We start from the raw sequence: 26,083 nt of genomic DNA, 5'->3' as shown, positions 1-26,083 counted from the left end.
CGATAATAAAGTTAGGAAGTTGTGAGAATGTATAAAATCTGAATGGTATCATGATATGATGTCACTTCCGTTTTACAAAAAAAAATATGGAGAGGAAATGGATCTTTGAGAATAAAGATAAATTAATCAGAAAAATGAAAACATGAGAATTAGCTTATATAAGGATTAGCTTAATATCAACTACCATCTAAATTAGTACATGCATACCTACACACACACATTTGTGTCCTAGACATAATTTATATTGTTGCCATTCAAAAATTTATTATTAACTTCCGAAATGAATAATCCCTGTCATTGTACACTTATTTTGGCGTGCTGTGTTTTATGATTTGTTTGTACCGAATGTAATGGTGCACTAGTTTCGGCAAGTTTGTAATATAAATCAATTTGCTAAAGGAATAATTTAATTTTTTAGATGTTATATTGACAGTAATCAGATGGGTGATTTCTAGGAATATATTATTTGATTTGTGGATTTCATAATTTTTTTGGCCTAGCTGAGCATTTTCAAAATTGCCAGGTAATAGCCGGTATTTTCTTTATAAAATTCTTTGATTCAAGCAAGATCATGTATTGTTATTTCATTGAGCACAAAGGAATTTATAATAAATTCTATTTTGGGTGGAGATAAGTTCCAGTATTAGATATATTATTCATTTCCGTAATAAATGTATCTAAGAAAATATTATTTACTTGTGTTATAATGAAAAGAAAAATAATTCAAAAAGATTGAAAGAAGCATAAGATTGATCGAAAGCTTTATTACGTGCAACGTAAAATATTGATGCAAATCAAATGTTTATCTAATAATTGTATTTTAATATGTCCAACAGAAATCATTTTAATTCTGTAAGAGTTTTATTCATTGACATTGTATTTGACAGCATGGGAAACATTTATATAGGTTGTATCAGTGTGATTATTCAAATATTCTTAAATATAATCCTAATAAATTAAAAAAAATAACATATATTTGAATGAAATTTTGTTTTAAATAATTAAATATGTATAAACTGTAAATCAATATTATTATTTTTATTTTTTATTCTATGGAATTTCTTTTCTATCTTTAAAAACAAAGAAAAATGTTTTGTTTCATTTTGTTATTAGTTCTTCATTCTTCCTACTTAATTTTTTTAGGTGTAATTTCTTTTATTGCTTTAAAATATAATCACTCGCACTAAAATATATCAATTTCCAATATGGGAACTCAAGCTCCTGACATGCCATATATTCACTTAAATGAGGATGCTAAAATTTTTGGGAATTAAAATTTATTATTATTGAGATTTATTTTTTTATGTAATAATTCTACAATATTTTAAATATATTTTATGTTTTTTGCACATTGCTCGCTTTATCGTTGAATTAATCATACAAATTTAATTTCTTCATGTTTATGTTTGCTACTATTCATTATTTTGTGTTACATTTTTTTGTTCCGAGTTTGAATTATGTATGTTGATTTTCAGTGAAGCAGATAATACCAATTAATTACTTTAGAAATGAAATTTAATGTTGGCATAAACAATGAATTACTTTAGAAATGAAATTTAATGTTGGCATAAACAATGAATTACTTTAGAAATGAAATTTAATGTTGGCATAAAAATTACCAATATGAATGTATTAAATTTTTTTTAATCATGATTTATACAATTCTTGCTTTTTTTTTGTACTTTTGCATTTTAAAGTTATTAAGATGTTTATTATTTTAAAATTTGGTTAAAGTTTGAAATTTTAAATGAGATTAAATTATTTCTTTAAAAAATTATTTAAAGAAATCTCAATCTAGAAAGATTTTAGATGAATTTTTTAAAGAAATATTGTTTATAAATGTGAATTTTGATTGCAGAATACAATTTTTATATCGGTTGAAATAGTTATATGAATAATGAATTAATAAGATGGCAAAGTTCTAAAAAAAATAGAAGTTCATAACAATGTAAAATTAAATCCCTATTTTACAATGCTTAAATTTCTTTTACATAATGTGGGAATAAACTGTTAAATTCTATTTTGATATGGAGTGGGCAGAAATGTGTTGTATTTATAATGAAAAAGTTGTGATTCTTCAATTTTTTTTTTTTTAATTTATGAAAAAAGTTTTATTTTTAGTTGCATTATTATAATTGAAAATTTAAATTCAGCTATGCTTTGTTACATCTTTCACATCACTTTATATCTTTCTGTAATAGAAGAAATGGTATAAAAAATTAATAAAAAATGTACCTGCAAAAGAATTTGAGTATTGCCTTTTCTTTTTTAGCCATTTTGAAGTAAAATTTCAACAATGTTGTAGCTAAACTATGCAAAGAAAATAGTTATTTTATTACATCCTTGTATACATCTAAGTGAATATTTGGGAACCATAGCAATTATATATATATGTATATATAGAATGCTAACACACATGACACAGAAATCTCTTTTATTACCTTTTGTCAAATTGCAACAATCAAATGTAAAAAAAAGAAAAGAACAAACAATCATACAAATTTCAGAATGCTTCATTGAATGTTTTTATATCTGCAATGAATTCAATACTTTGTGTAGCTAATAAATGGAGCTGCAAAATATTATTAGAAATGTTTTGGAAATGTTTCACATATGTCACCAAAAAGTATAAGTCAGAGAAAAGAAAAGGAAAAAAAAAAAAAAATCAAGAAAAAGACTTTAAACAAAAATAGACTTAACTGTCTCCAGCTGGCTTGTTTATGGAAACAGATGTACATATCTTTCAAAATAATTGTCTTACAAAAATAGTCTTTGACTTCAAAAATTTCCTCTTTAATAATTTCAATTTCATTTCTATAGAATTTCCTCTGACAATACTTGCTAATTAATTGGGACAAACACAAAAAAAATCAAGAAAAAAAAAATCAACAAAAAAAAATCAAGAAAAAGACTTTAAACAAAAATAGACTTAACTGTCTCCAGCTGGCTTGTTTATGGAAACAGATGTACATATCTTTCAAAATAATTGTCTTACAAAAATAGTCTTTGACTTCAAAAATTTCCTCTTTAATAATTTCAATTTCATTTCTATAGAATTTCCTCTGACAATACTTGCTAATTAATTGGGACAAACACAAAAATTTTCACATATGTTGTTTAATTTGTATAGATTCACTTACACACATAATCTAGCAATCTAGTAGCAAATATGTCCTCCTCTTGTTTAATGAAATCCTGTACACATTTTGGCATGGATTCTACTAATTTATTACATTTTTGATGATAAATAATTTATAACCAAATTTTTATGACATTCTCAATCATATTTTTGATAATTGAATAGTCCATTTTACTCACTCATCTCTTTACAATGTTCCACAAATTTTTGATGGGATTTACATCTGGAGAATTAGCAAGCCAATCCAAAACTGGTAATTTCTTTTCTTGAAAGAAATTCTTTACCAGCTTGGAATTATGGCATGAAGCAAGATCTTATTGAAAGACATCAATACTATCAGCGAACTTTTGCATCAGAGACACAATTTTTCCTCTAGTATTGAAATGTATTTTTTAGAGTTTATCATCCTTTCATCTGATACCACATCCTCCAGATGTAAAACAATCCCAAAATCTCTGCCTCTGAGGGTTCTTAACTGTTTGATTAAGATGGGTTCTCCAGCACTTCGTCTGACAAATGTTGATCGAATCCTTTACACAAAAAAGTTCATTACAACCTTATTCCAGTCTTGTGTAGTCCACAATTGATATTTTCTGGTCCAATGCAAATATTTTAACTTCATTGCAGGTGTTAACAACTGTTTTTTGGCTGGTGTTCTTGCCCATCTGCCTACTTCAATAAGCCATTTGTCATAGTGTTGATGAATCAATGCTCACACCAGTGGCTAATAATTCTCTCCGAAGATCTGTACTTGTTTTGCGAAGATGCATTTTATTATTTTGTTCTGTTCAAAATTTGTCTGACCAAGGTGCTATCTTGCATTTGTGTCCACATTAATTTTTTTATTTTGGAGAAACCATCTCAAACTTAATTTGCTGATCAATAATACTAAAAATACTAGATTTTCCAACTCCAATTGCAGCAGCAATATCCCTCACCGACATGGAAATATGCTGACTAAGGGATTCTAGTTCTTTTCTTGAGAATATCAATTTTTTTTATACACTTTAGGATGACAACTTGCACAATTGACCACTTCTTACAGCAGCTGAAACACAATTGATGGTAAAATACTCTACATGTGATGATTACATGGTCAAACCAGTTTAGATCAATCCTTTTTTGTAAGAAAATGCAGCTGAAACCAGTTTGAGATTTTTGTATGTTTTGTATTTTGAAATATAAAACTTTGTCCCAATTGATTTGTACATGACTGTAATTTTGATATTTTTAATTCAATTTGGTAAACTGTACATAATATTTATTTTAAATGTTACAATGGTATTCAAACTCATTCATCAAAACATTAAATCTCATATTTTTTGCTAATATTAACTCCATAGTAGGATTTTCACTTCTGCTTTTATTTTATAATATACACACTTTTCAATTTACAGTAATTTGATTAATTTGGATTCAGGTTTTTCAATTATATAAAATAAGATGAAATTTTTTTAAATGTATTTTATAAATCAATAATCTAGGCGAATAAACTGGTCACCAAAAGGACTAGCATATGTATATATCTTCAAATACTGCAAAGTTTGTTAATTACTAGAATTATTTAGAATTTTTTGTTTGTTGCCCTATAAAAAGTACAATAATTTGTATTTTCATATGGAATTAAAGAACTAAGTGCTAAAGTTATAAAATTTCAAAAATTTAATAAAAAAATTTATAAACTGAATTAATTGAGAACATTGAAAAGCATTGCATATTTTTGTTGAAAAAAATATCCAATATATATATTATTCACTTGCTTCCATAAATTATTATTTGTTATTTCTGTTACTAAAAGGAAATCCTGAAATTCTATATTGATGACAGTGTAAATTATCCAAAATATTAAATTGTTATATTCTACAAAAATTTGAAAAGGAATAAATGTCTGGATAATAGAAATGTGTGTCTTTTCATGAATTTCAGTGAAAAATCTAATGAAGATCTGATGAATTTTATTTTATTCATATTTTTTTTGTGATGTTTTAATACATGAGAATAATTTATTCTACTCAATATTGTCCAAAGTTTATAGAAAGTATTATTATTATTTTATTTTTCTTGCAGAATGTCTGATACATGGAGTGATATACAAGCTTTTAAATCCAAACAAATTAGTTTACGTGAAAAGCTTCAGAGGCGTAAGAAAGAAAGAGAAGGTTTAGTCTTGGGCATTGCTAATGAATTAAATGCAGGAAGTCCCAGGAGCAACAGTCCTGTTCCAAATTCTGTAGTGGACAAAGAGGAAATTAACTCTGCACCAGATATAAAAGCAGATCCTTTTATCGAACATAAATTATTGTTGTGCCTTTGTGATGCCATTAATTTGCCAACAGATTCCAGAAATTTAGTTAATATGATTGTAAAATCTTTGAACAAAGAAGTTCCACATGTTGTTGTGGAGAACTTACTACAAAAGTTTGCTGCTCAAGAGCTTATAACTGTCACAGAAAGTTACACAAATGAAGGTACAAAATGTATCCTAGTTTCATCAGCAGAACATACAAAGTTACAAGCTATGGCAAATGATTTATGTGCTCAGGATCCAAATTTAAGCTCTGCTCTCAAAGCTGAAAAAAGGAGTGCTGAAGAGGCATTGGAACAAGAACCTAAAACAAAGATTATTTGCAAATCTAAAGATGCTTCCAAGAGCAATAAAGATACCGATACTATTGAGAATTTATTATCATTACCATCTGCCAGAGAAAAAGAAACCAAGAAATTAGGTGAAGAAATTTTAGATTTGTTAAGTAAACCTACAGCCAAAGAACGATCCCTTGTTGAACAATTTCGTTCACAAGGTGGAGCCCAAGTACAAGAGTTTTGTCCTCATGGTACAAAAGACGAGTGCACTAAAGTGACCGATGCTAATCAACCATGTAACAAACTTCATTTTAAGAAAATCATTCAAAAGCACACTGATGAATCACTTGGGGACTGTTCATTTTTGAATACTTGTTTTCACATGGACACTTGCAAATATGTTCACTATGAAGTAGACTATTCATCTGTATCTCAGATATCCAAGATTCACAAGCCTGAAAAGTCTGATTCTCCATTACCTGCAGACGGAAGCAAACCTATATTGTTTCCATCTCAGTGGATTCAATGTGATCTTCGTTATTTTGACATGTCTATTTTAGGAAAGTTTGCTGTTGTAATGGCTGATCCACCATGGGATATACATATGGAACTTCCTTATGGTACTATGTCTGATGATGAAATGAGACATTTAAATATTCCCAGTTTACAAGATGAAGGGCTTATATTTTTGTGGGTAACAGGACGTGCTATGGAGTTGGGCAGAGAATGTTTACAATTGTGGGGGTATGAACGATGTGATGAAATAATTTGGGTGAAAACTAATCAGTTGCAAAGAATAATAAGAACAGGGAGAACTGGCCATTGGTTGAATCATGGAAAAGAACATTGTTTAGTTGGTGTCAAAGGTAATCCTAAAAATATTAACAGAGGTCTTGACTGTGATGTGATAGTAGCTGAAGTTAGAGCTACAAGTCATAAACCAGATGAGATATATGGAATTATAGAAAGGCTTTCACCTGGTACACGTAAAATTGAACTTTTTGGACGACCTCATAATGTTCAACCAAACTGGATCACTCTTGGAAATCAGGTAGAAGGTGTTCGCTTGATTGATCCTATGCTTATTGATGTATTTAAGAAAAAATATCCTGATGGGAACTGCATGAAAAAACCAGACACATAAATAAAACAAATACTATAGTTTGTGCTTGAAATAAGATTTTTGTTTATATTCATTGTTCAAGACGAAATTCTTCCATTCTATTATTTCATTTTGTGGAATTAAATTTTTATTTTTGATGTTAAGAAAATTTTATACAAAACAATGTCAAAAGCTTCAGAAAATCCTAACTTTTGAATTGAAATTGAATCAGGCATTGATTAACAATCCAATTTTTAGGTCTTGAAAATTTTGGCCAAAACACTATTGATGAAATATTTTATTACATTCAAGTTTAATGCATTTTTAGAAATGAGTGTCATAATTTTTAGGCAAAACTATTTAATAAAATATTATTTTGCTAAAATTCTTAAAGTAGAAACTTTTGACAATTTTTAAAAACATATTTTACAATGAAATTATGATGATGAGCATGATTCATATACATATTCAGCATGATTTTCAAACATTAGATTGCTGTTGATCTTAAATAAACTTAATAATGTATGATTTTAGGTACTTTGTTTCTTGCCTCAGTGAAATACCTTAATATACACCAATGATCTAAATACTGAATGCATCTTTTATGAACAAATCATGTATGCAACTATAATTTCTTAGTTGCAATGGATTGAAAAAATAAAGGTTTAAAAAAAGTTGTGTATTTTTATTACGAAAATCTTTTCAAAACAAATTGTTGAAATTCTGACAGACTCCAAGAATTTTTAGTTTCGATTGTTCATGAATGATTATTACATGTTATATAATTTATCTAGCACAGGTGTTCTACCCAATTTCTTTTATATAATATAATAAAGAAAATAATTTATTTGAGCACCTCTTCCCTTTGACCAGTTTAGGACATATTTTAACAAAGGTTAGTAATTTAAATGTCAAGACTATATATCAAATTTCATTTATTTAGCATTTTTTGAGTTATGTTTACACAAGCATGGATAGATGAAATAAGTAATAAATACATGAATTTGGTCGAGGATTTGATCTAATTGCAGCAATAAAATTAAACTAGTTAATTCTGGTTTTTTAGTTACTGTTTCAATGCAAATAGATAAATTGTTAATTGGATTTTATTCAAAATTTGACACAAACCTACAGTTTTTAAGCAAAGTTAACATATTATCTGTCTAGTTTTGATATAGGGAAATCTTTAACATGGAGATTTATTAAAGTCTGAAGATAATTTTTTAAAATGATTCTTTGTAAAAAAAAAAAAAAACTAATAAAAGGTACAAGCAGAAGTAACTTTTAAGTATTAAATCATAAACTAAATCTCTGATTTGATAACTACTGTAAAAGAAACATGCATTTGTTTTATCATAAGAGAATGAAAAATCTGTTCTATTTGCTTAAAAAAAGTTTTAAAAAATACTTTCACTTGTGCATTTTAAAATTCACTTGATTATTTGACCTCATCTAATTCATTTGTTTTTAAATTCAATACATAATCTGCAGAAAGATTTATTTACTTCAATGAGTTTTATTATTTGTAATGTACTTATGAAATTAAGATGGTGGAAGCTCCCATGCAGAATTTTTACCTTCTTTCTTTTATTTATCTAGTAGCTTATCAAAGAGCTGAAAAATGCATTCCTGCTATATCTATAGAAATCAGAATAGGAAAGGAAGGAACTTAAAATATGTTTAGTACAATAATATATTTAAAAAAAATTAGGTAGCAGTTATTTATGATTTTTAGAAACTTCGTATTAGATGACATACTGGATCCAAAGATCCTTAATTACAGTTGTTGAAATTATATATATATGTATGTGAACATTATTTTTGAAGCAAAATCGTGGCTGAAGTTAGAAAGACACAAAAGAATTTTTTGCTATATTTTATTTCCATCCCAGGAAGCATGATTTTTTGTACAACGAGCACAACACAGAATGAAATGAGGAAAAGCTAATGAAAATTTTATGCCTGTGAATATATACCGAGAGATTTTAATAGGGATTTCCAACACGTGCCAATCACAGGTAAGGGAATCATAAGGATCTTTTAGATGAATTTGTTTAAGTAAGCAATATTTTATCCCTTCAATCGGAGTGTGGGAACTTGTTGGCTTTTATAACTCGATTCAGCAAATTTAGAACTCGTGTTGAATTAATTAAGCAGAAAAAGTCGAATGGCATCAGGAAATTAGAGAATATTTTAAAATGAAGTTGATACGGACTAAATTAAACTGAAAGTAGGAAATTAATTAAATTAGATTTTAAAATATCATTACATATATATATATATACTTTTACAATTTATTTTATTTACTGGTATTTTAATTCTTCTAAAATAAATTAAATTTATAGATTTTTCCATAAAAAATGCAAATATAAAACATTGCTATACATTGAAGCAGAATTTGTTTCTTTTTATAATTCATTAGCAAGACAAGTATAGTACCCTTCACATATTGCAAATTTGATTGAGCCAAGGTATCAGGATTTTTTCTTTTTTGTAAGCAGAATATAGATTAATAGTGAGTGATGCAAGCTTTAGTAATTTTTTTCAGGTATATGAAAATTTAGTCATTCTTCTGACACATTTAAAAGTTGTCTTTCACTATACTATAAATGATGATATATTTCACAAGTATTATAATCTAAAAATTTGCTTTGGTTATTAAAAAAAATATGTAGAACATTTATTAGATTCTACTTTCCCTGATTTACATTATAGCAAAAATATTCAACTTGTGTTATAATCCTATGCTATTGTTGTATTACAGAGTATGGTAGCTACTTTGCTGATATACAATTCAAACTCAATGAAAATTTTTGAAAATGAATTAATCTAGATATTCATTTTGGTAGGACATATATATATCATTCAATTCAAGTAAAGAAATCAAATTATACTATAGGTACAATTCATAAGTAATTGGTAATGTACATAAATTTTAATGAATGTTTTTGAGATAAATATTGATATTTCTGGTTTATTTATTCAGCAGAAATCCTATTTTTAATAAAGGTAATCAAACTTTCTCTCCAATTATTTGCACTATAGTATATTAATATGAAAAGCAACTATCAATGTAATTTTGAACGATCTAATTTATAATTTGAATCTAACAGTTTTAGCAAAATATTCAAATGTCACACTTTTCCAAAATTAATTTTTACATTAAAAATCTGATGTATGGGGGAAAAAAATGATTAATTTATTTCTGCAAAATATGAATACATAGGCTTTAATATAATTTGCAGCACTGAACGTTAAAAATAATAGCTTATTCCCAGATGTATAACTGTATACAACACACTACCAAAAAAATGTTAATAATTTATTAGGAATGAACTCCTTTAGATTAAAAGGACTCGTATAAGTCCTTCATAATTTATGTAAGTTTTAGATGCCTTTACAACACAATAACAGTTTACTCTGAAAACCACAATGCATTTTTGTGATGTTTCAAAACTGTGCAATAATAAAAGTGCTTTTAAGCATTCCACTCTGATATTAAATATGTGTGTGAGACAAGACTAATCATCAATAAAATTGATTCAAATGGCAGTACATTAAATTGCACATAATCAGAAATTTGTAAAAATTGTATAGAAGAGAAAATATTTTAAATAATTCAAATTTTAGAATAATTTTATCGTATAACATAAAAATGAAAGCTTAATTTATAAAATTTGAAGTATATATTGAAAATACAACTAACAAAGCACAGGACAATTTTATTAAGTATTAAAAAAAAATACAAGGTTATAATTCAACATAAAGTAAAACAGTTCAATTTACACCATTTTTTCATCTTGATACTTATAGTGCAACTTTGTGCAATCTTCTACACTGATTAGTTTCCATCCTGTTTCTCGCACATGGCAAACTAAGAAATGAAAAAAGAATTTCAAATTGAAGACTACTTTCAATTATATAAGTTTTCAAAAACTAATTTTTTAGAAGTTGTTAATCAATTAGTACCAAATTTGGTTGCTTAAAAGAAAGCTGATGCATAATCACCCACAAGGATGTCTTTATGAGGAAAATGGAATTAGTTTAAAGAAGAATGGAAATTCCACTTATAAAATGAGAGCATAAAAAATGTATACCAGAATATATAAAATGTCATTTCATGTTTCTTAAAAATGAATTTGTGCAATCATATACAGCATATTAAGTCTAGAATTTTGTTTTATAATATCATTTTTATACATTTCTACTGTCTGAAAGCTGCTGTAAATTTTGAAGTTAATCAGATCACAAAGTTGCAACAATACAGTTTAATAATACATTAAAAAATATATTCATTATGACATTTATACTACATATTTTCAGTAGAAACTTTCACTAACTATAATATTTGCTAAAAATTATGAGTTTTTTTCAAATAAATGAAATTTAAATCAATAAAATCTAATTATTTTCAAAAAACTTGGTTATTATATACTATTTTTTTACAAGTGATTTATACTGCTTTTAATTTTAGAAAAACATTTTGCATGGCATTTTGATAAAAAAATTCACATTTTAGTTTAACTTCCTTCATAAAACTCTCTATTCATTGTCTTGGAATCTTAATTATTCTGATAATTCAAATTTATTCTTGGGCCATCAGCAATAATAAACTTTTAAAAATTTTAACAATCAACTGCATAGACATCCTAATATAGGCTGTAGAAGAATATCAAGAATATTCATAAGAATAAATCTAAATAAAATTATTAGTTAATAAACTAAAACAAAGAAAGTTAAAATTATTCATTTACATAAAGCTAAGAATTAACAGAGCAATAAATATAATAAATTACTTCTCTTTAAACAATGCAAAAAGGTAAGTAAATTACATACCTCTTATGAGGCCACCACTGTAAGCATCACGATGTGTAGCATGATAAATTGCTCTACGTCCAAGCTCATATGCATCTTCATCTTCTAGATCGTATTTGTATCCACCATCCAAAACACCATATGCATATGTTGCACCAGACCCAACAGCAAACACATCACCAGGGAAACGATTACCCTCACTGTCTACATAATACAGACCAGGACCCTGTTAATATTAATAAGATTTTATTCTTGCAGAAATATGTTTATTAATAGAGAAATAACAACATTTAGTAGTAATTGGTAAAAAATTTACAATAAAAAATAAATGGTAATTTACAATATAAAACTTGTGAATGCTGCTAAATGATAAAAATAATAAAAACGTTTAATAATTTATATTATGTCCTGATATAGGCTGAGGAATAGTTCAGTAATATTAAAACAAAATAGGATACATAAAATTAAAAATAGTGCTTTTTGACCACACAGCTTCAAAAAATAATTCATTCCAATTCCTTTATTGGATGATCATTAAATTCATTAATAAGAAAAAATAAACTTCATATCACTGTTCCCCCTCCCAATAATTATTAAAAAGAATAGAGAATGTAAAAAAAAAAAAAAAAAATAGTACTACAGAAAAATTTTCCACCTTTTTATAGATAAAAAAACATTAACAATAATCTTATTTTATTTCACTAATTTTAATTTGAGGAAAAAATTGCAAAGGAAAAAAATTTATCAATGCAATATAGATATTACATATAATATTCTTAAATTTGAGAACATCTATGCTACACTTTAAAATATCAAAAATACTTACTCTTTTGTCCCATCCAGAAATCATGACTCCCTAAAATTAAAACAAAGATTATAAATGATGAAAAATGTTTTTGAAATATTGAAATTTAAATTAAAAAAATTTTGAGGTAATTCTTACCAGAGACAATCCCATTCCTTTATAATTAAACATGATATTTGCCAGAAGTTTTGAAGCTGCTGCAACAGATATACGCTCTCGGTTCCTTAGCTCATAAATTCTATAAATACATACCATTAGATAATCGGATCAAATCAAAAATTTTATTTATAGTAAAAACTATTAAATAAATGGAATTTTATTGTAAGATGACATTCTATAACAATCTTGAATACCATTAGTGAAAAGTTATTACACTTATAATTTGCATAAGGTACATCTTGGAGACAAAATAATTATATATGGATTGCAAGAGCTCATTTGAACCTCCCATCGTAACTGTAAATATATCAATAAGAACTAAAAATCTTTCAAAATGTTAAGATCAAGATTAATATAAGATTGTACTTTTTTAATTATCAAAAATAAATTTCGTAATAATTAATAATCGGATAAGATTCAAACACATGTTACATAACTTAACCCACACCTACTCAAATAAATCATTCACATGTAACTTGGAAAAGCAACTATAATTTACAATGTATATAGTTACAAATAAATATTAAAATATAATTCCAAAATAAAGATACTCTAACAAATTTAAACACAGACTAACTTTACAACTTTCCGATCTAAAATTGCATATTTATATTACTTTCTGGTATAAAAAACAATGAATGCACTTTAGAAAGTTACAATTGACAAAATTTAAGAAGTTCATATAAAAATAATTATCTGTACTTTTTTTAAATAGATACTCATCAGATAACTTCACTTCAAGTTGCCTTAATCATGGTTTACTACTTTGTAAAAGTCAATCAAACAAATATAATTTTTGAGCTTCTAATTGAGTGCATTATAGCAGTATACTATTTTAGGCATTATTTTATCTTGAAAATGTTTATGGATTTATGACATCAACTATTCCATTTTTTTGTAAAGATTTACATTTTCATATCACACAATTTATATAGGAATACTAATTTAAATAATATATAAGAATAATTTTATGTCAGCTTTCCTTTTCTTATTATTTTAAATAATGTTATCACAAAAGGATCACATGATAACAAGAAAATAATATCAATTATAAAGTAGTAAATAACCAACAAAATAAATTTAAAATAGTTTTCCATATATAAAGAATCATATATTTTTATTACCTGCATCTTTCAGAAAGAATGCGTTCCCAGTACACACAATCAGCTGCACCACCAGCCATAGTTCCCAAAAGATAATCATTAATTGCTATTATCTTTTCCACTTCATTTGAGTCTGTAGGAAGAAATCACACTTGTAAAAAATAGCAGAAAAAGGATTAAGATAATGCTAATTCTAAGAAAGTCAACTTCCATTTTATAGATTTAAATTTCATTATTGCACAAATAATTTTGGAATGACATTCAATAAATTATCATTAACTGCACAACAGATTACTAGTAATGCAATCATGTACTAAAAATGCAGTTAATTTTTTTTTCTAATGAAACACTTTACAAAAATAACCATATTTCTATATTTGACATGTAGTAGGACAACTAGCCCATTAATGGAAAAAGTTATATAACAAAAATTTGAATGATCTCTATTGTAAGTTTGTAAAAATTATTTCAGTCATTAATTTATAAATCTAAAACAGGAAAAATTCTATATTGGCCAAATTTTGAATATAAAAATATGGAAATAACTGAGCACATACTTATAAATGATCCTCCAGTTGCTCTTGAATCAACAGCAACAATAACTCCTCCTTTGTATTTGAAGGCAAGAGTAGTTGTACCCTTCCTAAATTCAATTTTGATACGCTTTCCATGTTCATCTTTATCAAAGATTTTAAATGCTTCAGAGGGCTATAAAAAATGAAAATATGCATAACATAATAAAATTACAACAGGTAATACAAAATTAATACCCATATATGCTATCATTGCTGTAAAACAGTAATTGCAATAATATTAAAAGTTTCCTCTTTTAAAGATGGATTTAAATACAGCTGCAAGAGTAGGGAAAGTGACACATATTTATATTTTAACATAAACATAACTTCGTTGCTTCTGTTGAGAAAAAATTTGAAATATTTAATAACTACATAATTGATCATCCAAAGACAACTAAAATTTCTATCAAATTCAAATCATTACGGAAATTTACTTATAATAATTAATAAGCTATTCAATCCAATAAAATCAATTAAAAACTTTAGTGTGACTGTATATAACTGATATTCGATTTAAATATTTTCAACAACAACAAGATGAAATACTGAAGTAACAGAATATCAATATCAAATTAAAATCTGAATATCTGCTTTTCCAAATTGTATACAATTGAACTTTTAAATGCCTTGAAAATTAAAGCATTGTATAAAAAATTTTTTCATTTGTTTTCTTTAAGTTATAAATATCGACATTTATGGCACTACCATTGCATTATAAATACTTGCGAAATTTAAATTCAAATGAAGTGGAGCAATGATATTTAATTAGAATTCAATTTCCTCTTTAAAATTAATAAAAAGCTTTTACAAAAGTAAATCAAGACACTGCAAGTGTTTTGATTACACTCAGCAGTATTTAAAAATCGAAACTTACTGCACGGACAGGAGGCAAAGCTAATTGAGTATGGCAGGACAAATTAGCTGAGTTTTTGGATATGAAATTCAAAATATCGTTTTCATTTTCGGATTTTTGACCAAATCCAAAATTAGTAGAAACACCGCAAAGAGCTTCTAACGCCATGACGATGACAATAGAAAAATAATGGAATGGGGAAATTGCTGCCAGATCTGAAATAACCGGCACCATAAGTTGCAAGTTTAACCGTGCTGACAAAAATCTTATGAAAAGTAACTGAAAAATAACACAATAATTACTTTAGAAAATCATAGTATAAAAAATAAATTAATCATAAAAATAAAAATATTTAAATTTAAATCATTAGAATTTGACTGAAAATGCAGGATAAAAATTTGCCATTGAATCAATAACTTAAACTTTTCTGTTTCCGGCAGATGTGGGTGCGGTTTATTTAAAAGTTGAATTTCAGTTTAATAATATTTTTAAAACGCCGCTGGCTAGGGATATATATTACAAATTAATTTTAAACCTGAAACTAAAAAAATTCATTCCTTTTTATGATGAATAAGCAATCGTCACGCAGTCCGAACTTACGGCGTACTCCTAGAAGGAAAAGTTTCAGAAGTTTTTCATTAGGGAAAGAAAACAACACCTTTGCTGTTGCAAAGAGACATTCCACAACATCAAAAAAAGTGGAAAATATTATAAATGAGGTCAGAGTGACGGCTTGTAAAACGATTACTAATGTCAAATCATCATTTGGAGATATATCCGAGGTAAAAATATTTCTGTCAAAGTAATAACTCAAAATTTTTAAAGATTGGGTGCTGTCAATCATTTATTCTCATTTAAAATATTTTAATAGTATTTTAATAACATTATTTAAATATTCGGTAACGATATGAAATTTTGATAATTTATGATAAAGATATTTTTTTGTTCTAATTATTTTATGGTAATAAATGCTTTTGATTTTTTTGTGGGTATAAAAACTTCAAAAATACTTGATGTTGTTAGTCATATTGTTTTGAATGCATGCTACAGAACTTTTATAGCTTATATATTTGTAAATATTCAGATCTCCTAGTTATAATATTTTGTTTCCTAATCCATAAAAGAAACGTTCAGCAGAATTTGTAACATTGGGTAAATTTTAAAATGTCCCCACATCTTCGATCTATATCTTTATCGGATGAGTCAATCAAAAATTCTTTTGAGTATCAAGTAATCAGACATTTGGCAACTATTTGCCTATCACGGTAATTTAATTAGAAGTTATGAAAAATCACTATACCCCTCATGTACGCATTGTATAAATTATATTACAAATCAGATATTAAAATAAATATATGTTTAAATTTTCAGGGATAAAAAGAAAATGTCTCATGCATGTAAGTTATTAAAATACTTTTTTTAGTTGGAATTTCACTTTGCACTTGAGCTTTGAAATTTTATAAACTTCATTAACAAAGATTTGTAGCCCGGTGGCATCTCAATGCACATGTCCGCAGTTCGATTCTCGGGCTGGGCAAGGTTGACTCAGCTTTTCATCCCTTCAGAGGGTTGATAAAATGAAGACCAAGCATGGTTGGGAACTGAACACTGGGGTTTCCCCATTAGGCTGACCACTTAACTGGGACATATGCCTTGCACCCCAGGAAGGGTTCTCTGTCAAGAAAGCAGACATTGGCACTTTAGGTCTTGGCACACATGGGCTGTCATGCCACTGAGTTTAGTTTATTAATAAAGATTTTAATGTTTGACAAACAGATATCATTCGACAGTCTATACGTTATTTGCAATCTGTTTTGTTAGTGATCAACTAGCTAGCTTCTAATGATATCTTGTTATCTCATCAATTAGCTTACCAAAGTGCTTATTTAAGTACAAATATAAAATTAATTAATGAACATAATTAATTTGAAATAATTTGATAATTTGTTTTCATTTGACTGTTGTCATTTAATAGTAAATAATAAAAGCAAATTCTGTGTGGTGCAAATTAGCATTTTTATGTATATATATGTTCAAACGACTGATTTATTGGTGTTCATATAAAACTTATGGTCCCATAACTTATTTTGATGAAATCAAAATTAGAAATGATTATCACAAGCATCATAGTTTATTTACATTTTTTGTGCAGGATTGTTGCAAAAATTAATGAACTGAGTTCTGAAATTTTTATAGTTATACTGATTCATTATTTTTTTACTACATTGGCTAATTCGAAATTAATACTATTGTTTTCTTACAGCATTTGTGTTTTAACTTCCTATTCTTCATTGCATTTTTTTTTTCTGTTGGGGTCATTATTTGTTTTCATTCAATTTTAGTATTGTTTTAATTTTAATGTTTATAACCATTATGTATAGAGATTTCACTGTAAGGAAGCATGATTAGGAAGAGAGAGAAATATAAGATAGTGAATGAGATAAAAATTGTGTTTAAAAAAATTTTTTTTTCCATGATAAATGCCGTTTTTTAATTTGAATTTTTGTGATCAACAGAATATTTATTACAATATAATAAAAAGTTTTAAAGTCTAGGTTTCATATGCTTTTAAGTTTCTAAGGGATTTTATCAACATTCTCGCACTTATGAGATTTATAAATAGTTAGTGTTTGTCACTATTGTTAGAATTAAATTATAAGATATTTTATAAGTTGCTTGGTTGTTTTTCTACTTTTAATAATTCTCTTCTATTAATAATATGCAAGGATTGATAATTTTTGACATTTATTGATTTATTTTTATCTTGTTAAATATGCTATAAATTTGTAAGCAGTGTACCTAAATAATGAAACCAAAATTTGTAATTTTCGAGAAAATATTTAAAAAAACAAACAAAAAATCTATAGAATATTTTATTTATTAAAGTGTTTTAAAAGCACTTAAAATATTAAGTGCTTTTGGCAAAGTGTTTTATTTTTTTTTCCTATTAAACTAATCAAGTTGACTTTCTATTAAAGACTTCTAAAAGTATATTTTCCTCCCACTCCTAATATCATCTGCGAATGAAATCTGATAAAACTGTCATTATTTAGAAAAGAAAAATTGATAAATAAATATATAATAGTTAAAAAAAGAGTTCATTGTTTTTATTATTGTATTTGTTGATAATTTTTTTTGAAACACATGCAAAATAAAATCTTGTTTCTTTTCTGAACTTTATTTATATTATTTTACATTCCTTTTTAAATATTTTTCCCTTAAAAAAACATTATAATTTTTTCTTCTCTATAGAAATTAAAAGGACCTCTGAAAAGAACTCGCAGCTTCTCAAAGAGGCAACAATATGAAGGCTTGGAAGAAATTGCCACTCCAGTGAAGCTTTACACACCATTCAATTTTGTGACTCCAAGTCCACCCACACCTGATCGCAAAAGGATTTCACCCAGAAGGTATATGCATTCTTCATTCTTAATCCTTTTGTTAGAGCAATTTACTACGTAAACTGTCACCAAAGAATGGATAATCTGACTCATTATTTACATTCATAGGGTCAGTTATTTTTCTTTTATGTTTATTCCTTGCTCTTGGATAATCACTATTTTGTATGTTGTACTGCTCTGTTATGAAATAAAACAATCTGTCTATCTGATAAAGTAGTTATCTCTTTATCAGGAGTTCCAGTAAGTGTTTCAGTTGGATTATAATGCTTTTGAATTGCTCTTGTTTAAAACTAACATTAATTTCTAAAAATTACTTCATAAAAATCAATTGTTAAATAAAAAAAAATATTGCATTATGAAGGCCAGTATTTAAGGTATACATTAGATGATATGAAACATTAATAATAATTTTTATTTTTTGAGTGAATAATCTTAAATAATAATGCTAATAAAAAATAGAAAGCCAAGAAATTGCTTGATCAAAATCTTATTTTATTGATAAATGCATCATTTCTCTCCTGCAGCTCCATTATTTCCTAGTTATACATATATCAAGGATTAAATTAATTTAGAAAATATGGTTGAACAAGCTTTAAATATTCACATTAATTATTACATTAATTCATGATTATAGAATTTTCAAAATGGAAATGCAGTCATTAAAATTTGATCCTTTGTTTATCCTTAGGAATCATTATCTTTATAAACACACATATATGCATTCATATATATATATGAAATATAAGGAAGATGTATTTCATGTATTCCAATATTTTGTAATTTTTATTTGTGTTTAAATTTTGTTTTCTGGAGAATATTACTACTCAATCAGATTCTTTGCAATTAATATTGCTCAAACTATTTTGACTTTATTTGAATTTTATTCCACTTCAATTAATCTCAAAGTTAATCTACTAATTTTCTGATTAAAATCTGTACTGTGTGAATTTTTAAAAATCTTCAATGAAGTTGTTTAGTGATAAATAGTTGCAAAAGTAAATATGAAAATGTCATGTGATCAACTGGAGGATTCTAAGGATATTGAAAAAACTTTTTAAGTAGTGTAACTTAAAAGAGATGTTTGATTTTGTAAAAGAATATGTCTTAAACTAAAACATAACTGATAATTTAGGTAGCTGTAATATTCTTTTAACAGTTTAACTCAGTATTCTATTATTTTTCATTAAAATTTTTTCGATTTTAGAATAGATTTCCATTTAATACTCAATGTAATTACTTATTCTTTTTTAGTAACCCTTCACATACAATAGTAAGTCTAAAATGCTCATTGAATTATTTAATTTTTAGTTTTCAATCTGTAATTAAGCAGGGGTGTTTGTGCTCCGGGGAAACCCTGGAATTCCGGGGATTTTGAACTTCGATACCCGGAAATTCCGGGGATCGTCGTTCAAAAGGAAGTAGGAATAATAATAATGAATTATTTATTTTGATCTGGGTAATTTTGTTTGCTTTGAAAGCAGAAAACGCAAGGTCAGTGTGTGTGGTGAAAACTTTTCCTTTCTTTCTCCAAAGGTAGTGATAATGCGTGAAAAGGGGGAAAAAACTTCTTTTTTGTTCTTTCCTTATTGCGAGTTATGACTCATTCCTTCGGTTCTCGGACATTCTCTTCTGGATTCTTTTCGGCAAGTAGGCGCGGCAGAAAAAAAAGGGAGAGACTTCGTTGGACCAGATGTGCGATCACGTGACCTGGGTTCAAAGGTCTTAATTTTGCAAAAAAAGTAATTCATTGAACTTTTATAATTAGGTCATTCAATACTTCATAATTGTAATTTTTCATTTCTCCCCCCCCCCTTCTCGAAACTCCAAAATGTCGGTAGTAAGTCCGTAAAAGTTTCAAGGGATTTTTTGGGGTCCCACAAACACCCCTGAATTAAGTAATTTAAAATTAAAAAATAAATTTAAATGCTTCAATATCTCAAATGTCCTTTACATTATTAAAGGAGCTAAAATAACAGTAAATGTTCCAAATTTCAACTAATTATGATATTTAATAAATTTGTAGGTTCAGGAATTAAATAACTGTTTGTGATCCAGCAATATCAATGTCAGAATGTGAAGAACTATCAAGCACAAATTCTCTGTCAACTGGTTGCACACCAACATTCTTATTGTCAGTCTGCATACTTTAATTTTCTAAACCACTGGTATCTTATCAATTTTATCTGTTGCATTATAAAAATTATGATTCTCAAATAAAAATGTCATTTCATTTTAAGGATATTGAATATTCAAGTCTTTATACAAGAAGTATTTATCTTCATGTATTTTATAGATTTTCTTTAATTAATAAGAATGGTTTTTATTGTAAAAGTTAAAAAAATTCTATGAACAACAAATTATTTTAATAGTTTGAAAAAAAAAAAATGTCCATCAGTTCTTTTGTCATTGTTGGCGCATAAATGAATTAGATATATACATTTATTTATATTTATTGGTATTTTTATTTTGATATCTTCAATATTTTTTTGAAATTCAGGTGCTCATTCAAGAGTCCAACTGGAAGATTCCAAAAAGATGTTCAACAGCTGAATCGTGAGCTGAAAGAACTAAAAGAAATTGAAAATTCACTCTGTGCTGCAAAGCTAAGATAATTTGGTTTTGCTTTGATTTTGCATTTTAAGGTTTTTCACTGGCAGCTTGGTTTTAAGTTGTTACTGTAGTGGTGTAGATTTTTCATGTTTTGTTATGAACAATTTTCAATAAATGTCTTTTATTTTTTGTCTAGTTTTTGATTTTCTAATATTACAAATGGCTAAAAATTTTGTCAATTACAAATTCAATGCAGGGATATACAACAAAAAAAAATCTAGAAAAAGATATAGAATATGTATGTGGTTTCATTTGTTGCATATATTTAAATGATTTTGCCTCATTCTATGGCAAGGGATTGAGTTAGCATTTATTTACCTCTACAGTACATTCAGTCACTCTATAGAAACCCTAGAGATTCTTTGTGCTAACTTTCATCAAAATTTTTCCAGTCATAACAAATACAATGATTGGTTCAGGTCTTTGACTCATATTGCCCTGAACAATTGGGTTAGAATTTATTTATCCCTTTAATACTTTTTGTCAATCAATGAAGATAATGAAAATGATACTGGAATAAGCACATTGAGTTTTTAGTATATTTATGATAATGAATGATGATATATCTATTATTCTGGCACAACATCCTTTTGTAGGATAAATTGTGCCAAATTGTTTACATATAAATGTACAATTTTACCATATTTTGTGATTTTAATTATGTTTAATGAAAATTTTTTCAAATTCCACAGAACTTCAAAATCAACAATGCAAAGATAGTTTTATAGCCACTTTGTTAAATACTGGTTAATTATGAAATAATTTTCTGTTATTTTTCTGATTGTGGAATTATTTTAATTGTAGGGGGGCATTCTTCATGTGATAAGGCTAGTAACTTCCAATGCTAATGAAAGCAAATTTGAATTAGTTGCATGTACTTTATTTATTACTTATTCCTTGTTGAGTTCACTATCATTTTGCTTTATGATTATTATATTGTTATTAAACTACAAAACTCATTTTACTTTATTTGTTTTCTAGTAATTTTAACTTGTCTGCTATGATAATAAAGACCCATTTAATTACTTTTTTGCTTAATATAAAATTTTCCATTTTAATGAGTGAATTTCTTAAGCTGTTATTTTTGCTCATTGAATGTATATTCCTATTACTTGTTTATATTTTCCCTGCAATCTAGAAGGGAATCAATTTAAATGTTACAATAGTTATTAGCAAAGGAATGTGCATTTCATGTAATAACAAGTTTCTTCTTGTGTTATGTTATGATGCCACTTCCTGTTCCTGCTATCAGAACAATAAATTCCAGTATTAAATAAGTAGCACTTGACTTGTACCATGTAAAAAGGAATTGACACTATTTATTACAATTGCAATTTTGAAACAGTTTATCTTAATTAAGAATCTTGTACCAGAAGATCCCATTTCCAGTCGATCTTATAATTAAGTAATAAAAGCTAGATGAAAACAGCACAATAATTTCTTACTCTGACTTACAAAATATCAGTTTAAGAATGCATCTCTTGGATGTATTTAAGGTGGGGGGGGGCAAGTTTGCAAATTAATTATATAACAGGAATGGAAATTTCTCCCTTTTCCTGACTTATTTATAGTAATTCAGTATGACTCATTTTTGCCCAATTTCGATTTGATTGTATTAAAAAATTATAAATAATTACAGGGTGCATCATAAATTCGTTTAAACTCGAAAAAAAAAAATCATAATAAGAAATTAATGCTAGGAAAATTGCGGTTTGCGAGAGTATTTTCAGAGAGCCTTTGGATTTTTTCCCCATAAAAAAGATTTATAAAGTGACCAATAGATGACGCTGACACGTCAGAGATTTATGCAAATCACGATAACAGCACAATAACTTAACACAACACATTTAATTTTAAAGCAAAAGAAGTTCAACATGACTACCATCACAAGGTATTAAGCAAGAGAGGCGCATAACTACACCTATTATAGCTAGCTGAGTGTAGCATGTTGGCATCGATGCTACCTCGACAGGTTTGAATGACTACCATCCCAAGGTATTAAGCAAGAGAGGCGCATAACTACACCTATTATAGCTAGCTGAGTGTAGCATGTTGGCATCGATGCTACCTCGACAGGTTTGAATGTCCTTTTTCAGTTCCATCAAATTTGACAGAAATTCCCAGCTAGGTACACGATTTTAGTTGTCTCCATAACAAAAGTCCGCTGGAGTAAGATCTGGTGATCGAGAGGGCCACTTAATTTTAATTCATCGGCTTATCACTCGGTCCTCAATGAACGTATCTTGGAGGAACGAGCAACATGAGAAGGGGTATTACCCTGCATAAAGATGGCAAGTAACTCGTATCTTTGCTGCAAAGAAGGCAGAACGTGATCCCACAAAAGCGCAGGATATAGTTCTGCTTTGATGGAACATGTTTTCCAACTGGATAAAGGACAAAGCTCTTCAAAAAAGAAAGGACCCATAATGAATGACACTGTGAAACCACACCAAATAGTTATACGCGGGGAATGTAATAGTTTGGTTGTGCACTCACAAGGGTTTGATGTCACCATACGTTAAAAAGCTGGACATCATGTGGACTTTATTTGTCCACATGATGTCCGGTAACAGTTTTAGGTTACGTTCCATTTGTGCAAGCACTGGCAAAGACTTGTCTCTCATTGGAATCTGCTGGCAATAATTGCGGAAGCGCTTATATCTTATACAGATGCAGTTTCAATATTCCATGCAAAATGCCTCTGATCGATATTTCTGGAATCCCGTTATTCTTTCAAGATCACATGCAGTATTACTCCTCGTTGATGCCCAGCCTGCTAATGACACTTTGTACAACAGAGACGCGATCCACTGACGAGTAGTTTGCCATTTCGTGAATGATCCTTCAAACTCCACGTTTCCTCAAAACAGCGTACTTAATTTAGTATCCCATTTAATGAAATAGGGCTTTTATTCGCCTTGCTTCCTTTCAACATGCAGAACTTTTGCAATGCTTTATTGGTAGATTCACCGTTCTTATAGTGAAGTTTAACCATTAATGCTCGGTCCGGTAACGATAGCACGCTGTTGGCATTGAACAGCAGATCCATTTCCAGCTTTGTGTTTTATAGCTATCCTGATTTGTATAAACCTTGTTTGACGTGGAAGCGCCATTTGTCTGTCATTTTATGAATCATTTTTTTAATGAAAAAAAAAAAAAAATCCAAAGACTTCTTGGACATATTCCCACAAACTGCAATTTTGTTTTGAGTATCGTTTTTTCTATTATGATTTGCATGCATTTATAGCACACCCAATATTTGATGTTAAAACTATGCATAGACGTACTTTCCTGAGTATAATGAAATGTAATAAAAATATATAAATTTAGTATGTAAACCACATACCAAATATTATCTATTATTTATGGTATGTAGTCTACAGAAATCCAAATATTACTAATTTTCTCATAGTGTTATTGAGGTAATCGGGTAGATAGCAGCTAAGGCCTAATAGGCATGTGCCAGGGACCTAAGCTGAAAAAGAGTCCCAAAATGAAGATTTTGTAAAATATCTTTTTATTACTTATATTTTATCCAATTTAAATATTTCAATGAAAGTCGCACTCTGTTTGAGTCCTATTGCATATTAGATGTATAGAAAATAATATTTATTCAGTGGTAATTCATAAATTAATTTGTTAAGAAAGTGCCACATTTTTTTTTGATACAACAAATCATTTTCTTTCAAAAATACCTAATATAATTTGAAATATAAAAATAAAATTTTTGAATTTAAAACATCTGAATTATCTACAAAGATTAATAATTTAATTACAAAAGCGTAAACAGCATTACAGTTACAAGATTCCCACAATCCTTGAAAACTCATTGAATTTTATTTTGTTGTACCCTGGAAAAATACCTATTTTTTTGTTAGGTTCTTGAAAAGTCTTAGAAAAATAAGCAAAATTTGCAACCAGTTTTTAATGCAACCTACTCGCTAATTGAAAAAAATATATGTATTTTAAAAATGTTGCTTTGTGATTTCAGATGGCATTATAATAGTCATTTTGCAAAAGCAGCTGAAAATGAAATTTAAAATTAATATTTTGTCTCAATTATTAAATCCGAACACTTTTTCCAATGGCCGTTATGCTTTTATTTTTTTTAATTTTATTTTTGCCACTTTTTTCCGACAATAATTATATTATCTAAAATCGTTCACATTTTTTGAAGAGAATTATCTTCATTTTCGGTCTGTGGATTTGAACAGAAGTATTTACAGCCATTTTCCGAAAAAGTAATGCAGATATAATTTAGATTAGATTTTTAATAAGCATTTCCTTCTGCTTAACACATTTTAAAATGGAATTATAAAAAAATTTACTTAAATTGAAAAAGAAAATTTAATATTTTCCCAAATGTAAACCTAAAAAATTTTATTCCTAATATAATTAAGCTAGTTTAACATTTTACAACTCAATGCATAGGCCTCTTTATTATCTATTGCTTTATTTTCAATTTAAAATTTTCCTCTCAGATTAAATTTTATTTAAAAGATTACTTTTATTTAAAAGCGAAATACTGATATTTTGACTTTTTTTACCCCTGGTCCGGTATCATATTCGATGGACAATTTTAAGAGGCCTGTTTTCAAGAGCCAACCCAACAACTTAAACCAACAAAATGGCTGATATGCAATTTTTTTCTACTTTTTGACACTTTTCATGACAATTCAACTAGACTTTTGGCTTTGCTTTGAGAATTCCACCAACAGAAAAGAGGTACAGATATGGGATAGTTGTCAATCTCCTTTTCTCGCTGTGTAGTTTGAAGGAATGAGAAAGGGGAGGGGCAGAAAGCAAGATTACCACACAAAGAAAGAATTTTCAGCCACCCAGTAGCTGCAAATAATATTATTACGCTTTAGATGCAGAACTGAAGTGGTCTTTGAAAAGCAGGAGTTATTCGTATAGCTCTTATAAGTATACATTTCT

At 27.6% G+C, this 26,083-nt stretch overlaps 3 protein-coding genes across 3 annotated transcripts; 2 read left to right on the top strand and 1 right to left on the bottom strand.

The window, feature by feature from the left end:
• The first annotated feature begins 310 nt into the window (after positions 1 to 310).
• On the top strand, positions 311 to 7,419 carry LOC129964167 (N6-adenosine-methyltransferase subunit METTL3-like). Its single transcript, XM_056078876.1, has 2 exons — positions 311 to 523; positions 5,207 to 7,419. The coding sequence occupies exon 2, from the start codon at positions 5,208 to 5,210 to the stop codon at positions 6,864 to 6,866; it is 1,659 nt and encodes a 552-aa protein (XP_055934851.1). The 5' UTR covers positions 311 to 523; position 5,207; the 3' UTR covers positions 6,867 to 7,419.
• A 3,107-nt stretch (positions 7,420 to 10,526) lies between these two features.
• Positions 10,527 to 15,339, bottom strand: LOC129963318 (proteasome subunit beta type-5-like). The gene is made up of 7 exons (XM_056077618.1): positions 15,156 to 15,339; positions 14,264 to 14,414; positions 13,728 to 13,839; positions 12,583 to 12,682; positions 12,466 to 12,495; positions 11,661 to 11,865; positions 10,527 to 10,698 (listed from the first exon to the last, which is right to left on the bottom strand). The coding sequence occupies exons 1-7, from the start codon at positions 15,300 to 15,302 to the stop codon at positions 10,607 to 10,609; spliced, it is 837 nt and encodes a 278-aa protein (XP_055933593.1). The 5' UTR covers positions 15,303 to 15,339; the 3' UTR covers positions 10,527 to 10,606.
• Positions 15,340 to 15,575: 236 nt separating this feature from the next.
• LOC129963863 (uncharacterized) lies at positions 15,576 to 21,274 on the top strand. Its single transcript, XM_056078440.1, has 3 exons — positions 15,576 to 15,916; positions 18,387 to 18,544; positions 21,033 to 21,274. Exons 1-3 carry the CDS (start codon positions 15,698 to 15,700, stop codon positions 21,145 to 21,147), a joined length of 492 nt encoding a protein of 163 aa, XP_055934415.1. The 5' UTR covers positions 15,576 to 15,697; the 3' UTR covers positions 21,148 to 21,274.
• Positions 21,275 to 26,083: the final 4,809 nt, after the last annotated feature.

Source organism: Argiope bruennichi, chromosome 3, assembly GCF_947563725.1.
Source record: "Argiope bruennichi chromosome 3, qqArgBrue1.1, whole genome shotgun sequence".
Classification (NCBI taxonomy): domain Eukaryota; kingdom Metazoa; phylum Arthropoda; class Arachnida; order Araneae; family Araneidae; genus Argiope; species Argiope bruennichi.
Note: the sequence above shows the minus strand (reverse complement) of the source record. Positions and strands in the feature narration are given on the sequence as shown.

Excerpts from the sequence above, each read along its gene's own strand:
- LOC129963863 (XM_056078440.1), top strand. The coding sequence starts at position 15,698 with ATGATGAATAAGCAATCGTCACGCAGTCCGAACTTACGGCGTACTCCT. Across the intron at positions 15,917-18,386 it reads CATTTGGAGATATATCCGAG|AAATTAAAAGGACCTCTGAA; the intron begins GTAAAAATATTT and ends TCTTCTCTATAG. Across the intron at positions 18,545-21,032 it reads AAAAGGATTTCACCCAGAAG|GTGCTCATTCAAGAGTCCAA; the intron begins GTATATGCATTC and ends TTTGAAATTCAG.
- LOC129964167 (XM_056078876.1), top strand. The coding sequence starts at position 5,208 with ATGTCTGATACATGGAGTGATATACAAGCTTTTAAATCCAAACAAATT.
- LOC129963318 (XM_056077618.1), bottom strand. The coding sequence starts at position 15,302 with ATGGCGTTAGAAGCTCTTTGCGGTGTTTCTACTAATTTTGGATTTGGT. Across the intron at positions 12,496-12,582 it reads AAGGAATGGGATTGTCTCTG|GGAGTCATGATTTCTGGATG; the intron begins GTAAGAATTACC and ends TTTTAATTTTAG. Across the intron at positions 11,866-12,465 it reads TTTCTGGATGGGACAAAAGA|GGTCCTGGTCTGTATTATGT; the intron begins GTAAGTATTTTT and ends TAATATTAACAG.